At 46.8% G+C, this 21626-nt stretch overlaps 1 protein-coding gene across 1 annotated transcript in view; it reads right to left on the bottom strand.

Moving 5' to 3' along the window:
* Nucleotides 1-21626, bottom strand: part of ugl (ureidoglycolate lyase) — a gene marked incomplete at its 3' end in the record, with an annotated part of 38850 nt that overhangs the window by 6850 nt on the left and 10374 nt on the right. Inside the window, exons 9-13 of the mRNA XM_079268273.1 lie at nt 7208-7286; nt 7037-7129; nt 5771-5847; nt 5601-5664; nt 889-1013 (exon numbers count right to left, since the gene is read on the bottom strand). Coding sequence (XP_079124399.1) covers nt 889-1013; nt 5601-5664; nt 5771-5847; nt 7037-7129; nt 7208-7286 — 438 coding nt within the window. The remainder of the gene's footprint in view (nt 1-888; nt 1014-5600; nt 5665-5770; nt 5848-7036; nt 7130-7207; nt 7287-21626) is intronic.

Genomic DNA, 21626 nt, shown 5'->3' with positions numbered 1-21626 from the left:
TATTTCTTCTCTCTCTCGCTCACTAATTCTTTCCTCTCTCTCTCTCTCACTAATTCTTTCCCCTCTCTCTCTCTCTCACTAATTATTTCTTCTCTCTCTCTCGCTCACTAATTATTTCTTCTCTCTCTCTCTCTCTCTCTCACTAATTCTTTCTTCTCTCTCTCTCTCTGTCTGTCTCTCTCTCTGTCTCTCTCTCTCTCTCATACAGTCATTCAGGTCTTAGAGACTTTTAGAGGACCCCCCCCACACACACACACACCCCCCATTTCAAAATAAAAGCCCCAAAGAGTGAATTCTAATTGAAATGCTTGTGATGCTTTGTGAGTTTTAAGTTTATTATAATCCCCCTAAATGTTACACACTGTTATTTTAAATCATCACTGTATTCACTGATATGAGTTCATCATTCATGAGAAATGAATACACTTGTGGGGTTTTTTTCTTTTAAAAGGTCTCTTAAGACTATATATTTTCATTTGTAATAGCTGTTTTTTCTCTCCGTCCATAGACAGTAGTAAAATAACACATGATGAAGTATTTTAATCTATTTTTTTTCACAGTACGAATCCACCATTACAATATTTGTTTTATGTGTGTTTAGAACATAATTGGGCTCTGAACGGATTTGATATATAAGCTTTGGCTAAAGAACAGCAGTAGTCTGACTGGTATGTGCACAGAGCAAGTTTTGTCAGGAAAACAAAAAATATAAATAAACATTTTTCAAGAGAGCATGGAGCATATAATGTACAGAGCAGATCTACTGTGTATGCTATTATTTGGGGCAATGAAAAAAATGTAATGTCAGTGGAGCTAGTGATCGACCATGACCATGTGTCCTCATCGCTGAAACGACCCAAAAGGTGCCCTTAAGGAGTGTCTGCTTACCTAACAGAGTGACAGAGAGCCCTGAGCTCCATCATGAGCTCCTTGATTAGGTCAGTCACCAGCCGCCTGCTCACCACCCTGCTGTCGTCCTCCAGCTGAGTCTGGTGACGGATCCACTGCCACACCTGACACATGAAACACACTCGGTATCATGTCAGGTGATTCGTACCTCAGGGTCAAAATGGCTGGTTAACAAACTAAAATGCCTGTTACCCCGTAGCCTTTTCATTTCGAGATAACGGTTTTGTTTTTTGTTTGAAAAGCAGGGATGTACAGCACAGGCACTATTAAAAGCCCTGAAAACCTAATTTCTCAACCAGCGTCTCTGAGCAACAATGTCCTACATGCGGGTACTATTTTCTGCCCGAGTTAGAGCAGATTTCACATCATCTGTCTGTGCTCTTCTTACTGATTGAAGTGGGCAGGGCTCAGTTATAAAAACATGATGTCACACATTTATGTAGAGCAATCCGGATTAAGCAACATTTGAATCAAGTTATGGTTGGTTGCTTGCTTGTGTTTTTTTTTTTAATACATTTTTTAATTGAAAGACAAGAGACAACAAGAGGATGACAAGTGCAGTGGGATAAAAGCCAGCAGACATCCTATAGTCAGTTGTGTGTGTGTGTGTGTGTGTGTGTGTGTGTGTGTGTGTGTGTGTGTGTGTGTGTGTGTGTGTGTGTGTGTGTGTGTAGACAGATAGTGACTCAGTTATTTCTTTCCAAACGTGATGAACTGGTGTGCAGTGCCAGGTGGCGTGAACATAGCTATCCGGGCTGTTTTGACTGCAATGTGGACAGATATCTGCTTGTGTTTTAAGGCACTTTCAATCAAATCAGATGAAACCAAGTTCTTAGCCGTGCTAGCGGCTCATTCCTGGCGATGGCAATGTCAGTTGGTCCACGACTTTCAGTCTGAAATATCGCCACAGCTATTGGATGGATTGCCATGCCATTTTTATAGCCATTGATGTAAAAGGTGATCTGGACGTTTTAATATTTTGATGGAAATATTGCCACTACTTGGACCCTGATAATGCACTTAAGTGCTTGGCTTAAGACTGTATGTAAGTCTACATTGTAGACTGTATATAAGAAGAGGACGTAGTCATCATGAGGTCACCCATTGGTTTGTGGACTGACGTTTTGAAGACTCAAGTCCGGCGAGTCACCATCTTGGATTACGGCCGTCGCCATGTTGGTAGTGATGCCGTATAAGTCTCTGGTAGCGGCAGCGGCCTTTCAATCACAGTAGTCATGCCCTAAAGCAGGGATTCCCAAAGTGTGGTGCCCCTGGGGGTGCGCGAGAGGAAAAATGTAATGGTGGTCTAATGGTGCAGTCCTGTCTCCTAAAAATGACGTTCCCCCAAAACTAAAATGCATTCTCAATTACGTTTGACCATAAACGTATTTTCTCCCTGATTACGTTTGTGTTTGACGTATTACAAATACGTTTCTCATCAACATATCTTTGCCATACTCTAGTCTTTATTATTTTTCTGTGATCTGCCTCGCCTCTACCCCGCCACCCACGAGTTGTTGCCCCGCGGCCTGTTCCGAGGGCTGACAGACCTGACGATGGGTGCCTCACGGCAGGGGCGGCTGGAGACCTCGCGTCCGGCGCCAACGGGTGAGCGCCCACCACTCGGAACCATAAAACTCCAGTCCCATAGGCGAGATAGGTGGCGAGTTCATGGGCGATTAAGGTTTACGATCCACTTAGAAAATACCGACCAAGTTCAGACCACCTTAAGGAGACAGGGGGGGACGGGATGTGGGCTCACATACACACACACACACACACACGCTTGCGCCTCGGTTCATGCAGCGTGCATATGCTGAGGCAGCGGTCTACCGGCAGAGATGTGAGGTTCGCAAAACTGCACTCACGATTCATCACGTATCGTCTTCCCTGGTCGCCTTAAGCATCGGCACTCGGGCACATCTCGGCCTTTACGGTAGTGAATTATTATTCTATAGGGTTAATTGAAACTTCAAGAGAAGGTCATGAGACCGAGTTGGCATTCGTATGTATTCTGTAGGGTGAGGGGAAACGGTGAGTTCGGGTCCTGAGAAACGAATCAGCATTCCTGCATATAACCACTAGTCACGCCAATGGGTACATATAAATAAGAATACCCTGGTATTAATGTCACGCTGGGGAAAGGGGGATTTATGTTTTATAATCAAGTATTGTTTGAAGTGTCATGTGTCCTGAGTCCCAGAAGAGTATAAATATTCTCGGTTTTCAAGGATAAACAGTTGAGTTGGGGGAGAGGCTGACCAAGGTTATAGCCTGTGTTGGGTTAATCATTAATTATTTTCTCCGTACAATCGGACTCAGCCTGTTTACAGATAGAGTAGTCTTTTAAACACTTTGTTGATTTTGATATTTACCTGTTCATCATTTTTTCTCTGTATTTGGACCAAGAGAATATACTTTGATTTGGACAAAAATAAATAAGTAACGAATCAGCTTTTTCCGATCGAGTCTGTTTCTTCATTTTTTGTTGGAAAATCTGCAGAAGAGTGGTCACACTCCGTCGAAGACCAACGAGCCCCTGAAGGTAAGCTGATAACGATCCAGAGCGGTACACCACTGATTGCATTTCTTCATGCACACCCACACTGACACCTATCCAAATTAGTTCTCTCTAGCTTAACAGGGACACCCGGGAAAGTCCCGCTTACTTTTGACAGAGCATTATATCAGCTTGGGCTCTAAAGCGGGGACCGATCAATTTAAAGTTAAATATAAATTAAACAAAGTTAATAGAATACTTTTATAAGACCGACTGCTATTCTGAGCGACCGATTATACTATTAAGGAGTATCACTGTGGGGCGATTCGGAAAGGGAAGCAAGCGAGCCATCGACCGGGTTCGTGTTGGCGATTTATGACTATTTAGTGCAAATCAGCTACCGGTTTAAGTCTCTCTTAGAGCAGAGAAGTAATGAGGCGAAGCAGGAAAGAGTGACCGGGATTCCCTTCCTCCCACCACTCTCTCCAAAAGGTCAGGTGAGCAAGTCATATAGAGAACGGACTGAACTTAGTCTCTCCCCCTTCTTGCAGCCCCTTATTGCATTAGGGGTGCTTACAGGGAGTGACCGGACCTCGGGAAACAAAGTAACAAGGAGCCGTGGTCTCTCTGGCAGGCAGCTCGAGTCTGTCTGTCACCGGCAAGAGTTCCCACGGCTTGTGCATCAAAATCTGAGGGCTCACTCTTGTTACACTTTTGTTCGTTTCAAACAAAAGGCCTCCTATTTGTTCCTAAAGGCCTACTAACTATTTCTTGATCAATTTAAACATTTTGATAAGGAATACAATTTTTATAAATCAAATAAAGAATAAATAAATAAATATATATTAATATTTTTTATTATTTTTATTGTCGAATTAAATTTTTTTTAAATCGTGCAGGGTAACAGGAGAGACTGGGAGAAGAAATCGAACGGGAGTCAGAGGAAGATGAGACGGAGGAGACCGAAAAGGAGGAAGGGATAGCACAGACAAATCGGGAGCAAGGTGAAAAAAGAGGAAACGCGAGTGAGCATCAGACTGGGAAAAAAAGAGGAAATATGATCAATGATCTGGGTCTGGGCTTCACTTGGATTGCCAATGCAGATGCAGATTGCCCAAAGCCACAGTGCGTGGTGTGCAGTGAGGTTCTGGCTAACAGCTGTCTGAAGCCCTCTGATTTACGTCGCCACCTGAACACCAAGCATGCCAGTGCAAGTCAAAAGCCCCTTACATATTTTGTATCGAAATTGGAGGAGTTACAAAACAGCCAAAAACAACTGCAGTCTCATTCATGTGTTGGGTCTACAAAACACGCACTACGGGCTTCATATCTGGTCAGTTACAGAATAGCAAGAAAGGGGCTACCGCACACAATCGCCGAAGACGTGCGCTTGCCAGCTGCCAAAGAGATGGTGGAATGTATGATTGGAGAGAGAGAAGCAAAAAAGTTGGACATGATCCCGCGTCCAACAACAGTGTGTCGCACCGCATCGATGCTTTGTCCGAAGACATCCTGGCTACATTAGTTGGTCGCGTGAAGAAGAAAGAAGAGTGAGGTTTACTCTCTGCAAGTAGACGAGTCAGACGAGTACAGATGTGGCTAATCTGGCCAATCTTCTGGTGTACGTCTGTTACCTTTTCGAGGTAACGGACCTTTGCCACGCGCGATCAAACTGTTCTCTCATTGGTCCGATTTTTATGCGGCTATAAACAGGCTCTGTTGCTTTTTTTTAAGGTGTGGGGGATTGGGGGTGCGTGAACCCGGTCGGGATGTAGAAGGGGGTGCGTGGCCTAAAAGGTTTGGGAACCGCTGGCCTAAAGCATACCCTGCTTTATGGTCTATTTGACTCTAAATGGACCATAATTTACTCAATGAACATCATGCTGTATTGAAGAAGACTTGAAACACGAAGAGGCAGCCCCAGTGTCAAACTTATCCGTCTTCGGGAGCGTTTTCAAACTCCTCTGTTTTCGGTGCTCGAAAACTCCGCGTAGTGTGGACGCTCAGTGTAAACGTAGCAAAACATATGTGTTTTCAAATGGAAACAGAGTAATGTGGACATGGCCTGAAATGTCGTACAATCGTCCTTGTACAAAGCACTAATATTTTCAGACTCAGGTTTTTGTCTTTGCAGTAAGTTATGCCCCACAGGGATGGCTGCTGAAGTTGGATCGTGTAATCCTAAACCCACCTGTGATCTGGAAATTTCTGCTGTGGCTGAATCTTCGACCTGGCCTCTGTAGAAAAAATGACCTCTACCTAGGAAACAGAGAATTGCTTTTAACAGTCCACACAATAAGACTCACTTCATCCTGCCTGCTCCTAACCATGAGGAGAACAAGAGTAGATGAATGAATGTACATACCTGATAGCCAAGCATTAACAAAGAGGACACCAACTGCAATGTTGTGCTTCAAACCGTAAAGGGTGACTCCTCCCTGGAGAAAAACAAAATACAACCGAATATACTGTATTATTAGAGACTTACACTGCATATCCAGTTATTTTTACATAAAACTACCAAGATCAGAATTACCTTCTCATCCTATCATGCCCTGTCTCATGTGTGAAAATGCTACACCTAAGGGAGATTTTGGAGTGACATGTTGGACAGCGCTCTCCACTTGAAGGGGAACATGTTTTGGATTTATCGGGTTCATCCCTGGAGTAGAATTCTACCTAAACTAAGACATTTCATGTCATTCATGTCACTGGTGTATCATATGTAAATTAATTTGACATTCGCTCCTAATAATATCTGCAGCAGTCTTCTTGCATGGTGCCTAGCATAGACTGTGTATAATAAGTGGACGTGGTCCCCGTGAAGTCACCCATTGGTTTGTATACTACTGTTTAGGAGCCTTGAGTTTGGCATTTGGGACATTGCCATCTTCTATTTTTGGAGCCAGATGTGACCATATTTGAATTAGAGGGTGGAGCTTGAGAGCCTGGCGGAGCGATGTACCGTTAACATTAACAAACACTAAGTTACCTGTTAAAACTTGGTTAGCATGGTGAATCCATAATTCACATTAACTGTGATATTAATTGGGATGCTAATTTTGGCCTAAAACAAGATGTACTTACCAGATAAAATTAACAGCCGCCTTCTTAGTGTCTTTTAGTACAACCAATTGCTGAACAAGACATTTTTAAGTGACCAGGTTGCCGTGGTAGGGACATGTCAATCAAATGCTAGCCCCGCCCTAAAGCATCTTCTGCTTTATTGTCTGTTTGACTCTAAATGGACCATAATTTACGAAATGAACATCATGCTGTATTGAAGAATAGACTAGAGATTGAGACCATAAACTCATGTTCACAATGTTTACTGAGGTAATAAATCAAGAGAGAAGTAGAGTAATTTTCTCATAGACTTCTATACAACCAGAGGAGTCGCCCCCTGCTGGATATTACAGAGAATGCAAGTTCAAGACACTTCCGCATTGGCTTCACGTTTCAGAAAAGGAGGTTGCCCATTGGTGCCCACTAAATCTGTCAATTGGAACATAAAGGCTAGAAGAGGCTTTTTGTTTCAGTCTACCAATGGTTGAATCTGAACAAATTGTTAAATGTTAAAATGTTACAGCTTCTGCTGTCCTATTCTGGGACAACTGAGCAACTGACCAAAGGCATGGACAACAGGTCATCAGGAGTCACAGTGACATCATGTCGAAGCTGGTGAAGCTGGTTATCACCTTCAGTGTGGAGCTTGAAGAGCTAGAAGAGGTGAAGAATTACCAACAGAAAACATTGTATTTATAGAGAGCTTTGTATGGCTCATGATCCAGTACTCACGTTCTGCATGGGCTCAATCAAGCTCAGATCATACACCATGAAACCGTCCACACCTGCCTGGATCTCCAGCAACTTAAGTCTATCAGGTGGGAGGAAACAGTGTCAGAGGAGCCAACATGTTTCAATTAAAAAATGCATTAACTGTGAAGATAACATCTGTCAACTCAGCAAATAATACAGACATCACCAGGCTAAATACGCATGGATGACACTGTATATGATGTGGTTTATTAACATGATGTGTCAATAACTTAGTCAGATTTCTTTTGACTAATGAAATAATGCTGGCTTTTCAGTTTGACCCCTCATCACCGGTTCAGTGTGATGGACGTCAGCGAGACAGTTTGACAAAGACAGTCTGCTCTGTGACTGCACAGAGCAGACTGTCTTTGTCAAACTGTCTGGTGGAGGGAGTATTTACTTTACTTTAAGGGTAATGTTGGAGCTATTTATTTGATATTGTATTTTGTTATTTCATTTATAAGTAGTGTTGTTTAATTATTGTAGATGTTTCATATGTTAGGATTATTTTTCTCTTTAATAGTAATTTGTTTAGTTCTATTATTTTTTGGGTAATTACTGTGGGCACCTGTTGGTATTTAAACGAGTAGAAAGGTAGGACCAGCATGCACCGGGGTGGGCATATAGTTTTTACCAGCTACACAGGACAGGAGAGCCATCACGACAGGTGTAAATAAAATATACATTCATTCAATGTTAAACACAGCTTATACGCGGATATGTGAGTTCTAGTACACGAAGGTCAAAAACGCCAGGTGGGGCACTCTCGCACTCGCCTGAACAAAGTGGAAAATACTAGAACTCTGAAGGATAGTGTTAATTGAAGCAACTGATTGTGCTCCCAATTATTGCCAATGCATTTCAGGTGTGAGTGTGTCATGTGACTGTCTATTTAAGCTGATGCACCTGCGCAGAATAAAATACGTGTTTTCTCAGAACTTGACCCAGTGGCTGCAGATTGTTTGTTCTCCCAGGTTTAAATGTGTTGAGTCGATATATCTCTAGCCAAGCTCTGCAGAACAGGTTATGGGCCCAGATGCGTTAGACGTTTGTGCAAAGAGATATCCGGCGTGAGTAGCCACTGAGAGACATTTGCTTGTGTGCGTATCTCACGGATTGGAGTGCCAGCACCATGAGCGGACATACGAGTTCACGTTGGTCTCGTCTTGTTTTTAATGGGGACGAAAAGAACTATGAACTGTGGGAGACAAAGTTTTTGGGACATCTGCGGTTGCAGAAACTGAAGGACACCATTTTGAATCAGCCCGCCGATGGCGCAGAAGAAAACGCACTGGCTGAGGATGCGGCGAAGAACGCGGAAGCGTACGCGGAACTGATCCAATTCCTTGATGACAAAAGTTTGTCTCTGGTCATGCGAGAGGCAGCGGATGACGGGCGTGGAGCGCTCAGGATTTTGCGTGACTATTATGCAGGCAAGGGTAAGCCCCGCATTGTATGCCTGTATACAGAACTGACTTCTTTGCAAAAGATGAGTAGTGAGAGTGTGACTGACTATGTCATACGTGCTGAGATTTCGATCACAGCGCTGCGTAATGCTGGAGAGGTTTTAAGCGATGGACTATTGGTTGCAATGATTTTGAAGGGGCTGCCAGACTCATTTAAGCCTTTTTCCATTTTTATCACTCAAAGTTATGAGACTCTCTCTTTTGCGGAGTTCAAGACTAAGTTGCGCAGTTATGAGAGCACTGAAGGTATGCGCACAGCTGCGGCCGACGACAATGTCATGAGGGCCCAGGCGCATCCAAGGAGGGCTGCCCCAGCAGGCGCAGGTGCACGCAGCACCGAGAGCGGGGACATTGTGTGTTTCCGTTGTGGCCAGAGAGGTCACAAGGTAAGAGACTGTCAGCGTGGTCAACAGTGGTACGGCCAGGGCGAGAGTACCGGACGGCGAGGAGGATGGCGACAGTGGCAGCGGGACAACGCGCGTGGAGTGTCCGAGGAGATGGATGACAACACCTTCGTGTTCAAGCTGGTGACCAGCGAGCCAGGAAGCGGTGTCACCAGAAAGGGCTTGATGGTGGACACCGGTGCGACGGCGCATATCATCACTGACCTGGCGAAGTTCAAGAACTTCGATGACCGATTCCAGTCCGAGACGCACTGCGTGGAGCTGGCCGATGGCACAAGCTGCACGGGGGTCGCGGAGCGCAGAGGAGACGCCGAGGTGTGTCTGATCGACAGCAGGGGGCGGCACCTCAGTACCACACTGAAGCAGGCGCTGTACATCCCCTCGTATCCCCAAGACATCTTCTCCGTGAGAGCTGCAACTTATCGTGGGGCAACGGTGATCTTCAAGGAAGGAGAAAACGTCTTGCAGTATAGAGACGGTACGCGCTTCCTCATTTATGAGCATAACAGACTGTTCTATTTGCCTACTGTGTCAGTAAACAATGACTGTGATGATCAATGTATGAGCTGTCATGATATTCAGACGTGGCACGAGATTTTGGGGCACTGTAATTTTGATGATGTCATGAAGTTAGAGAATGTTGTGGATGGAATGTCAATCAGGGGTAAAGCGTCCAAACCCATGATATGTGAAGTGTGTACTCAGGGCAAGTTCACTCAGAGCAGAAACAGGAAGCCTGATGTGAGGGCCAAATCAGCCTTAGAGCTGGTTCACACTGACTTGTCAGGCCCCATTGACCCAGAGTCCAAGGAAGGGTATAGGTATGCACTTTCCTTTACTGACGACTATTCAAGTGCAGTGTTTGTGTACTATCTAAAGTACAAGAGGGACACTGTAGAAGCCACAGAGAGGTTTCTAGCCGACACAGCCCCATATGGGAAAGTGAAGTGTATCAGGTCTGACAATGGTACAGAGTTCACAGGGCAGGGTTACCAAGCTCTACTGCGTAGGAATAGAATCAGACATGAAAGATCAGCACCATACTCACCACACCAGAATGGCACTGCTGAGCGTAACTGGAGAACCCTTTTTGACATGGCGAGATGTATGCTCTTGGAGAGCCAGTTAGCCAAGGAGCTATGGCCGTATGCGGTCCAGACAGCAGCAGTGGTGAGGAATAGATGTTTCAACAACCGCACTAGAGAGACACCTTACTTTATGCTGACAGGAAGGAGACCTAATGTCTCCAGGATGCAGAAGTTTGGTACTGTATGTTACGCCTACAGGCAGGACAGGAAGAAGCTAGAGTCAAGGTCTGACAAGGGCATCTTCGTTGGTTATGACAAGAACAGTCCAGCCTATATGGTCTACTACCCTGACAGCAGGAAGGTGATGAAGCACCGACTGGTGAGGTTCATGTCCTGTGTTGAGGGACAGCAGACTGATGACATGTCCGACGATGACACTGGTGTGCAGTCTAACGCAACCAGACCTGACCCTGACCAACCCGAGCAGAACGACATCCCAGAAGCTAGGCCAGGTCCAAGCCAGATAGGCCTACAGACAGGTGGAGTCAAGCCCGAATCCCAGTCTCCACGGAGATACCCTGCTAGAGAGAGGAGGAGGCCAGACTTCTATGGGATAGAGAGTGATCAGGCTCAGATCAACATTGATTATTGCTACAGGATGGTTTGTAATGTACCACAGACGTTCAGAGATGCTGTGTCTTCATCCAACTCAAGTAAGTGGATAGATGCAATGGATGAGGAGATGAAGGCACTGAGGGATAACAACACATTTACTCTGACCACCTTACCTGAGGGCAAGAAAGCAGTGGGGGGTAGATGGGTGTATACTCTCAAAACCAATGTTGATGGATCTGACAAGTACAAGGCCCGCTATGTAGCCAAGGGATACAGTCAACGGATGGGTGTAGATTATGGAGAAACGTTTTCTCCTACTGCCGACCTGACTAGTGTGAGAGTGTTGATGCAGAAAGCTGCCCAGGAGGATCTGATCCTGCATCAGATGGATGTTAAAACCGCCTACTTACATGCACCAATTGATTGTGAGATTTACATGGAACAGCCAGAGGGTTATGATGTAAAATCTCAGACAAATGGGAAGATGGTGTGTAGACTAAAGAAGTCACTATATGGGCTTAAACAATCAGGTAGAAACTGGAACATAATGTTGCATGACTATCTATGTGAAAATATGTTTGTACAGAATCCAGCCGATCACTGTGTTTATGAGAGAGAAACGGAACATGACAAGGTGATCCTACTGATCTGGGTTGATGACCTGGTTATTGCAGCCAGTGATGAGAGTGCTTTAAAAGCAGTAAAAAAGATGCTTGCTGTGAAGTTCCAGATGAAAGATTTGGGCAGACTGAAGAATTTTCTTGGTATCACTTTTGACCAGTGTAATGGATGTGTGACCATGTCACAGCAGAGCTATGTTGACAAGCTGCTTGACAGGTTTAATATGCAGGATTGTAAGCCCAGGTCAACACCTTGTGAACCAAAGCTGCATTACACTGATGAGAAGCTAGGTGACCCCAGAAAATACAGAGAGGCAGTGGGTAGCCTAATCTACCTAACCTCATGCACCAGACCTGATCTGAGCTTTGTTGTAAGCAGACTGTCACAGCATTTCAGTGAGCCGACAGAAGAGCAGTGGACAACTGTTAAGCATGTACTGAAATATTTGAAGGGCACAAATGACAAAATGTTGTGTTACAGAAAATGTGATGAGCTGAGGTTGTTTGCTTACAGTGATGCAGATTGGGCAGGTGATGCAACTGACAGACGCAGTACAACTGGTTATTGTGTTAGTCTGAGTGAGAATGGTCCTCTGATTTCCTGGAAGACCAAAAAGCAGCCAACGGTAGCACTGTCAACTTGTGAGGCAGAGTATATGGCGTTGGCCGCAACCACACAAGAGTGTCTTTACTTATCTCAACTGCTTGAACATCTTGATGACTGTCTGTATGATGTACCTAAGATTTTTGAAGATAACCAAGGTACAATTGCATTAGCCAAGAATCCAGTGAGCAGACAGCGATGTAAGCACATTGATATAAAATACCATTTTGTGAGATCAACTGTTAATGACTGTAAAGTATGTTTGGAGTATTGCCCAACAGACCGGATGGTAGCTGACCTGATGACAAAACCAGCTACTAAAGCAAAGCTACTTACTTTTTCCATGTTCTTGTTTGGGGCATAGCCAGTTAAGTGCAGTTGGTTTCCATGTTTTTCCCCTTGTATGATTTATGGTTGTCAATAATGTGTGATCAAGTGGGGGTGTTAATTGAAGCAACTGATTGTGCTCCCAATTATTGCCAATGCATTTCAGGTGTGAGTGTGTCATGTGACTGTCTATTTAAGCTGATGCACCTGCGCAGAATAAAATACGTGTTTTCTCAGAACTTGACCCAGTGGCTGCAGATTGTTTGTTCTCCCAGGTTTAAATGTGTTGAGTCGATATATCTCTAGCCAAGCTCTGCAGAACAGATAGCTTTTGCCCCAGTTAAATGTCACATAGTCTTACAGAGAACTAGTCTCAACTGCCTGCTCCATCTTAGAGATAGAAAGAGGCGCCCTTGCATATCTAGCTCCTAGCTTATCTAGTTGGCCGAACATAACAATATGCTGTTGCATCAACATTTCACACACACTGACGTTCCAGAGAAGGCGGATCCCGGACGTGAGCCAGTGTGGGCGGAGATGCCCAGAGCTCCATCAGGTCATCTGAATGCTAAAAACAGATCCACCTCCTACTTTGCTTTGACCAATAGGCTCCAAAAGGAGGACCTAATATATGAACGCATGCGCACTCTGTCTAGGCGCCTTTTAGCTTTTCATTCGCTCCTACAGAGTGAACTTTCTAGGTCCGTGCACGTTTAACTGCTAGACATAATACTTCTGTTACAAATAAACCTTATTGCTTGAAATGAGCTAAACGCCTCGACCTAAGTCTGTTCACCTGAGTTTTCTCCTCAACATGAGTTTCATTCTCAACATGGTAGCAGAGGATGGTTTTAACGATCAGTAGGAGATACATCTCGTGACAGACTTTTTCTTCTGTCCACAGACAAAACAACAGGTGTTTTCCCGAGAGGCTGGGATTCCGGCTGCCAACCGGAGCCATTCTTATCACCTCGGGAAACTGATCAAACAGCGCTGAATCGAAAGGTAAGCGGAGCCTATTTAAATGAATTCTGCAGAATTGTCTATAGGAAAACTAAATTGAATTGATCAGGAGTACCGGGTGTGAGTAATGAATTGCATTGACTAAATTTTTAAAGATAAATTGCCGAGCATTGTGACAGGATTGTTATGACAGCAGTGGGGGGTTTTTAGCATAGAATGTACATGTGTGTGAGTGGATCTAACAGAAATTAAGGATTGTAAGTTGTATAAGCTGGCATTGTGTTCACCGTGTAAGTTTTGATAACTGTTCGGAGGTTACACAGCCTTGGCTCCCTCTGTTGACACTCGAGGAACTGCACAAGAACATTTGAGAGGAGCTTTGGCTCCCTCTGTTGGACATTCGGGAGTACTGCATCCAAAACATTTGGAATTGAAAAAAAAGGATTGGAATTGAAAAACGAAAGGATTGGAATTGAAAAAATATTGATTGGAATTGAAAAACGAAAGGATTGGAATTGAAAAAATATTGATTGGAATTGAAAAAACTTGAACTAAAAAAAATAAATAAATTGAATCGATGTCTCCCTGAGATCATCTATGCTGCATGCAAACCCATACACTTCTGCAATACTGGTACACAAACCATCAATTCAATTTAACCTCATCAATTTATTTTTCTCAATTAAAATTCTCTGGATGGATCTTCGTTTTACAGTGTACAACATGCATGAACGTGGTCCGTTTAGGAAATGGCGTTTTGCAGTCTCCAGACACACTACTTTCACATCAGCGTATTTCAACAACAATTTCTATATACTTGATCCAAACCTCAGTTTGCAACTTCGCATAAATCAACAGTGTGGCCCGGAATTCAGTCTTTCAGACCGTCATTGGTCAGCGAACCGAAGCTTTCGCCACGGCTGTGTAACCTCCGAACAGTTATCAAAACTTACACGGTGAACACAATGCCAGCTTATACAACTTACAATCCTTAATTTCTGTTAGATCCACTCACACACATGTACATTCTATGCTAAAAACCCCCCACTGCTGTCATAACAATCCTGTCACAATGCTCGGCAATTTATCTTTAAAAATTTAGTCAATGCAATTCATTACTCACACCCGGTACTCCTGATCAAGAACACAAGGAGACATGGCTGGAGCTGTGGCTCCATCTGGTGGCTACTCAGAAGCACTGCGTGCAAAACTGAAAAAAGCAGTAACAGAGACAGGAGGCAAGACTGCATGGAAAAGAGACAAGATTCATTGGGATAACTGCATGAAACGATGGACAGAGGAGGGATGGTGGAAGGTGGCTAGTCCACTGCCTCCATCAGCCAACAACCTCCGATTCTTTGCCAAAGATTCGACAAAACGAGTGGCCTACGCACAGACAGCAGAGAATAGTCAAACCAAACGACGTGTGTTCGTTAACCCCCTGAAGCAAGCCCGCAAAGACAGAGAAGAGGAACATCGAGTGGCGATGATAGCATTAGAATTGGCCATGACAGATCGGATACAGGTGGACATGCTGACCGGAAAAGAACAAACCAGGCCCCATCAGTTACTCGACATCACCCCCTTCGACATCACCCCCCTTGACACCACCCCTACCACACAAGCCCCGGTAGGTCTGGAAAAGACTGCACAGGAACCGGGCCAGGCATCTCTGGCCTCGGCCCCTCCCCCGCCCTCAACTGGCCTGTATCCAGCACTCCCTCCAGTTACTCCCCCATACTCCTCCAACAATCCGTTTATACAAGCACCAGTGAGAACAGTGAAAGGAGGAATGCTCACAGGAGCATTCACGATGGCACTAGATGATGGGTGCACCATCGAGACGAGCTCCACCCCAACAGAGCGAGCAATGAATGGCATGATGAAGAGGATGGAGATGTTGGAAAGAGCTATGACAGGAGTCCCCAGTGGGGAACACAAAGAGGATCTTCAAGGAGCAGCGGGAGGCCAGTGGTACAACGAGGAGGAAGGAGACGACAAGAGGCAGCGAGATTTCAATCAGGAGTACATTCAGCGACTTTGCGACAAACTCGCTGACACATCACCTCGCCCCATGCACTCAGAAGATACCTATGTGACAAACAACCTGTACCATAATCCTGCAGCTGAAAGACAGCCATCACGAAGAGACTCAAGCGGACCAACTACATTGGAGCAGCTCTCTGTCGTGCGAACAGAGGCAGAAGAACTAGTACAGACTCTAACCTCAATTATGGGCTGCGGCAGAGAGTCCAGCAACCAAGGAGCACCGGTGGAGCGGTCAACATATGAAGTGGAGGGCACTCTACTCGGAAAAGTCACCCCCCTTTTGGCAGGGACTGGAGCTACTCCCCCCCACCATTGCCTTCGGTCCGGGCCCCGCCGTCTCTATGGCCCGCCCCCCAAAGCAAAAACAGAGGAGACTGTCAGTGAATATCCCCTGAGAGCAGCCCCCACTCTCGCGCAACCACAGCGTGTTCAATTTGTGCCTTTTGGGTTTGCAGACCTGACCAGCATAGTACAACAGCTTCCATCCCTCCATGCAGGAGCCGATCCGTGGATTCAGCTCACGGAAGCTTTGACAGCTGGCCGTCAGCTGGCGGTAGGCGACCTGAGAGCACTTCTCTCCCGCTGTCTGGACCCAACCCAGTGTACCACCCTACTATACATGGCAGGTGCCGATGTGGCACCAGATGCCGACCCCTTTGATCGATATAGTACAGTGTTGTGGCAGGAGCTCAGAACTAAGTTCCCCACTCCAGTGAACCAAGCAGCAGTGGCAGCTTTTATCTGGACCCCGGCAGAGCCCCCGCCCCTATACTTGGCCAGAGCAGAACGGGTGTGGCGCGAGGCCTTCAGAGAACCACATGATGCAAGCATTACCACAGTGGCACTATGGCGCACAATGGTAAAACGAGGCCTACCTGATGGACCTCGCCAGAGCATGGACGCAGTGGTTGGCCTAGAGGAAATGACACAAGACATGTGGAACGCCCAGCTCCGACATTACCTCTCCAAGCACATTCAAACTGAGGCTGGAAGTGACACAGAAATTAAGACCTTGCAGAAGGCCCTACTCAAGAAACAACTCAAAGAACACGACGCGGCTGAGGCCGCCGCGAAATCTAAGGCTAAACAGCAACAACAGCTGGTAGTCCAACCTGCACCGGCTCCACCTCCAACGGCACCTACTCCCTCTGTCCCACTGGAGGTCATGATGGCTATGATGTCAGCAGGCGGTGAACAGTCACGCCCATGGGTCCCTCAGGGCCAATGGAGAGGAAGAGGAGCGCCTGGAGACAGAGGAGCATCCTATTTCTGCTACAACTGTGGGAAACCGGGACACTTCGCAAGACACTGCAGGGCAGCGCCACAGCAGACACAGAGAGGAAGAGGACAATACTCCAGAGGAGGAGGCGGACATGGCTATGACGGACAAAGACCACAGCAAGGGGCCTATCAGGCTCCTTGGGACGAGGGACATGGTCCCCAAGGCGGGGCCCATGCCACACAGGCAAGTAGCAAACAACAATGGCCCGGAGGTTACAACAGTCCTCCCTATTGACACGCCCCTCAATCACTGGCGTCACACACTCTACATTTCGGCCTCACCAGCGAACCCTTAATCAGGTGCTCAGTAAATGGACAGGATCACACCTTCCTCGTCGATACTGGAGCCACCTATTCGAGTGTGATGACTACGCAACCGTTGTCGGACCGGTTTGTGTCAGTGGTGGGAGTCTCTGGCACTCCAGTTCGACAATGTTACACCACCCCTCTCCCCATCACATTTCAAGATGCAACCCTCATGCACAGCTTTCTCTCTGCTCCAAACTGCCCTGTCAACCTGCTAGGACGCGATCTGATGACTCGCCTCAATCTGATCATCTGGATGAACCAAGACGGTGTCCATGTCTCGTCCAACCCACCAACTAGTATGTTGTCCATGCCAGTACGCATTCTCTCCCTTGCTCCCGTTACAGAGACAGTGTCCCCCACAGACGAAGACGTTTACTGGCTACGCTGTCTTCAAACTGGCCCCCAAACCCCTGCCATCCAATATTGGTTCAACATTCTCAAACCAAAAATCACTCAGCTTTACCCATACAAAACTCCCCTGGACCACGTCCACTGCACTCTAAATGTCACACCAGATCCCGACGACCCCTACACAGAAGACTGGGATGAAAACATGTCTCACCTTAGACCCACCATTCAGTGTCTACACATCTATTGTGGCCAGGAAGGAGTAGCATCAAGAGTCATTCTATCTCCCTTCCTTCGCTCATGGTACCAGCTGGATGCGGACTCATCACCCCATGTCACTTTGGCTGTTGGTTTTGGCCACGAGGCGAGAGGTCTGGGGCCTATGATCAAGAGAGCACTAACTCTCACTTGGGAACCAACCACTACTGAAGGTCTGCTCAAAGCCAAGGAGGAGACCATGTGGAGATGGACAGCCCCTGACACTGTTGAACACACTTTACCGGAGCACCTCCCTTTGCCTCGTCACCATGGCAAATCGTGTTCAGATCATCCAGCTACAACTGCCTGTTTGGCTCAGGTCCCAGGAAGGTTGTGGACCTCAGGGGCCTATGACGTTGGCCGCCTGACCACGGAACCCATCAAAGTCACATTCACAGACCCACAGCAGCTTCCAGTGTACAGACCCCAATATCGCCTGAAACAAGAACAACTGGAAGGCATTTGGCCAACGATTGAAGGCCTGCTCCAAGCCGGAGTCATTTACCCCACCTCATCAGAGTTCAACACTCCCATACTTCCGGTTCCAAAGGCAGGAGGAAAAGGCTGGAGAATGGTCCAGGATTTCCGCCCCGTGAACAAAATCACAGTTCCAACAGGTCATCCGGTTCCAGATCCCCATCTCTCTCTCAGCAACTTGAGCCCTGCACACTCCCACTTCACAGTAGTGGATCTGGCCAACGCTTTCTTCAGTGTCCCACTGCACAAAGACTCTCAGCCCATCTTCGCCTTCACCTTCAATGATCAGCAGTATACGTATGCCTCCCTACCCCAGGGCTACAGGTGCTCCCCAGGCCTATTCAACCACCACTTACGCCTTCATCTTGCTGACCTCGCCCTCCCAGAAGGCGTAGTTCTGATTCAATATGTTGATGATCTGCTTCTGGCAGCAACGTCAGCAGCTCTCTGCCTTGATTCCTCTGTCCGACTCCTCACTCTATTGGCCGAAAAGGGCTACAAGGTCAAATGTTCAAAGGTGCAGTTCACCAGACGCCAAGTGTTGTTTTTGGGTCGCAATGTTTCATCAGACGGGATCGGCCTGTCACACACGCACAGGGCCACCATCTTACAACATCCCCAACCGCTCACTGCTGCCACTCTTCTCTCATTTCTGGGTTTAACAGGCTACTCACGAGCCCATATCCCAGACTACACCAACAACACCACCATTCTCAGAGAGATGTTGAAGGAAGTGGGCACCAGAAATCTTACTGCCAACCTCACATGGACAGCAGAGGGTGAAGCAGCCTTCTCCCACTTGAAGCAAGCACTTGCACATTCCGCCGCACTCATGTCCCCAGACTACTCCCTACCGTTCCACCTTGATGTTTCCGAAAGAGACAGCCTACTCAATGCTGTACTCTTCCAGAAAAAGGGGGGTGAGAGACAGGTACTGATGTATCATTCATCAAAACTTGACGCTGTGGAAAATGGTCAATCCACGTGCGCAAGATATGTTGCAGCAGTGGCAAAAGCAATTGAAAAGACTTCTCATATTGTCATGGGCCATCCACTGGAAGTACACACGCACCATGGCGTGGCGGCATTCCTGATGAGTAAAGAATTCACGTTCAGTGCCGCAAGGAAAACAAAGATTCAACACACTTGCACCATGCCACACATCACCTTTGTGCCAGCCACAAGAAACATGGCGGCTAACTTCACGGATGGACAACCACATGTGTGCGAGGAAGTTGCAGTACAAGAAAACAAATTGAGACCGGATCTCCAGAACACTCCCCACCTCACAGCTGAAGCCTGGCTGTACACGGATGGTTGCTGCTACAAAGGAGAAGAAGGGAACATTGCATCCTATGCAGTGGTCGAACAGAAGAGTGATGGCTATCACCAAACAGTGGAGTCAGGGATACTGCCACAACACGCTTCAGCACAACTAGCGGAAGTGGAAGCACTGATTCAGGCTCTGAAGTGGAGCACGGACAAAATTGTAAATATCTTCACAGATTCGGCTTACGCCCATGGAGTGGCCCACATCGATGGCCCTGTATGGCGAAGACGGAACTTCACCACTTCAAATGACCACCCCATAAAGCACGAAGCAGCTATGAGAAGGCTGGTAGAAGCAATCCAACTACCAAAGGGGGTGGCCATCATGAAATGCAAAGGACATGACACAATCGGATCACGAATCAGCGCCGGTAATGACGCAGCAGACAGAGCAGCCAAGAAAACTGGAGGCTACACACCTCGCCAAATGGTTATGAAGCCAACATCCGGCCCACCTGAGCTCACAATCGAGCACATCAAAGATCATCAAAAGAAAGCAGGACCTTATGAATGGTCCGAATGGACACGAAAAGGAGCCTCAAAAGACAAAGAAGGTCTGTGGAGAGCCCACGACGGCAGAGTGGTTGCCTCAGCAGAACTGTGTGCAGCACTCCTACCAGGGGCCCACGGACCTACACACGAGGGAAAGAAACGGACATTGGACAATTTAAAACAACTATGGTGGCATCCGCACATGGAAGCGATATCTTTCCTCTTCGGCGATGAATGTCAAATTTGTGGAAAATACAACCCAAGAAAACCATTCAAGACACCGATGGGATCTTATCCCGTGCCCTCAGCCTGTTTCCAAGACATCAGCATAGATTATACAGATATGGGACCAGAGAACAGAGTGCAGGGAAAGAGGTACATCTTGGTAATGGTAGACAGATTTTCAAGATGGGTGGAAGCAATTCCCACCAAGAGAGAAGACGTGCAGACAGTTGTAAAGTGGCTGCAGACAGAACTGATTCCCCGTTACGGAGTGCCGAGATGCATCCGCTCTGATAACGGATCACACTTTAGCAACACCATGCTCGCACAGGTAGAGCAATTTCTGGGAATCACACACCGATTCGGGTCAGTCTATCACCCGCAATCTCAGGGCCTGGTGGAACGAGCGAATCAGACCCTTAAGGCCAAAATTGCCAAAGTTTGCGCGGGCTCCAAATTAACATGGGTTGAGGCCCTGCCCCTGGCCCTTATGGCCATGAGGTCCGGAAAAGGGGGAGAAACACATCTCTCCCCACACGAGATCATGACTGGCCGGCCGATGCCAGGTCCACCCAGAGATGGAGGTCATATGCTACCTCTGGATGTACAGCAGATTGAAATGTCTGACTATATGAGTGCCCTAACTTCTCTTGCTGAAGCTCTCTCCAAACAGATCGAGAGGACTCGAGCAGTACCTGAAGCAGCGGCAGCTGGAAAGCCGATACAAGTAGGTGATTGGGTCAGGGTCAAGGTTCACAAGCGCAAGTGGACTGACCCCAGGTGGACTGGGCCGTACGAGGTGAAGGAGGTTACTTCACACTCGGTCCAGGTCAAGGGCAAATCAGGCGCCCCTTGGCACCACCTGACACATTGTGTCCCAGCACCGGTACCAACCAGAACACTGGGAGAAATTCGCACTAATTTGGAAAATGCATCGGGAACTTAGACGCTGTCTAGGGGACCCTTATGCAAACCCCGCCGACCGAGGTCGGCAGCGCTTCACCTGGAAAGGGGTGGGATGTGGGAAGAAAACTATAATGGGGGTGGGTATGGGCATACTAGTTGCCTTACTGATCTGGGGATTAGAAACCAAGTACCAGACACACCAGCACCCATCTAATTCAACTGCCCCTCTTCCCTCTCCATCCCCGAATCAGACACACACCCGAACTAGACATAGCACCCCACCAGCTTCCGATCCAGACGATTCAGATGATAGGGACCTAAACATCGAGTTACAGCCATTGAATGAGTAGTTCCAAGTCTAAGAAGTTCACACCTAGCAGGTGTGAAAAGGGGGATTTGTAAATAAAATATACATTCATTCAATGTTAAACACAGCTTATACGCGGATATGTGAGTTCTAGTACACGAAGGTCAGAAACGCCAGGTGGGGCACTCTCGCACTCGCCTGAACAAAGTGGAAAATACTAGAACTCTGAAGGATAGCTTTTGCCCCAGTTAAATGTCACATAGTCTTACAGAGAACTAGTCTCAACTGCCTGCTCCATTTTAGAGATAGAAAGAGGCGCCCTTGCATATCTAGCTCCTAGCTTATCTAGTTGGCCGAACATAACAATATGCTGTTGCATCAACATTTCACACA

The sequence above is a fragment of the Melanostigma gelatinosum genome (genome assembly GCF_949748355.1).
Source record: "Melanostigma gelatinosum genome assembly, chromosome: 5".
NCBI lineage: Eukaryota > Metazoa > Chordata > Actinopteri > Perciformes > Zoarcidae > Melanostigma > Melanostigma gelatinosum.
This window is presented reverse-complemented; position numbering and strand designations above follow the sequence as displayed.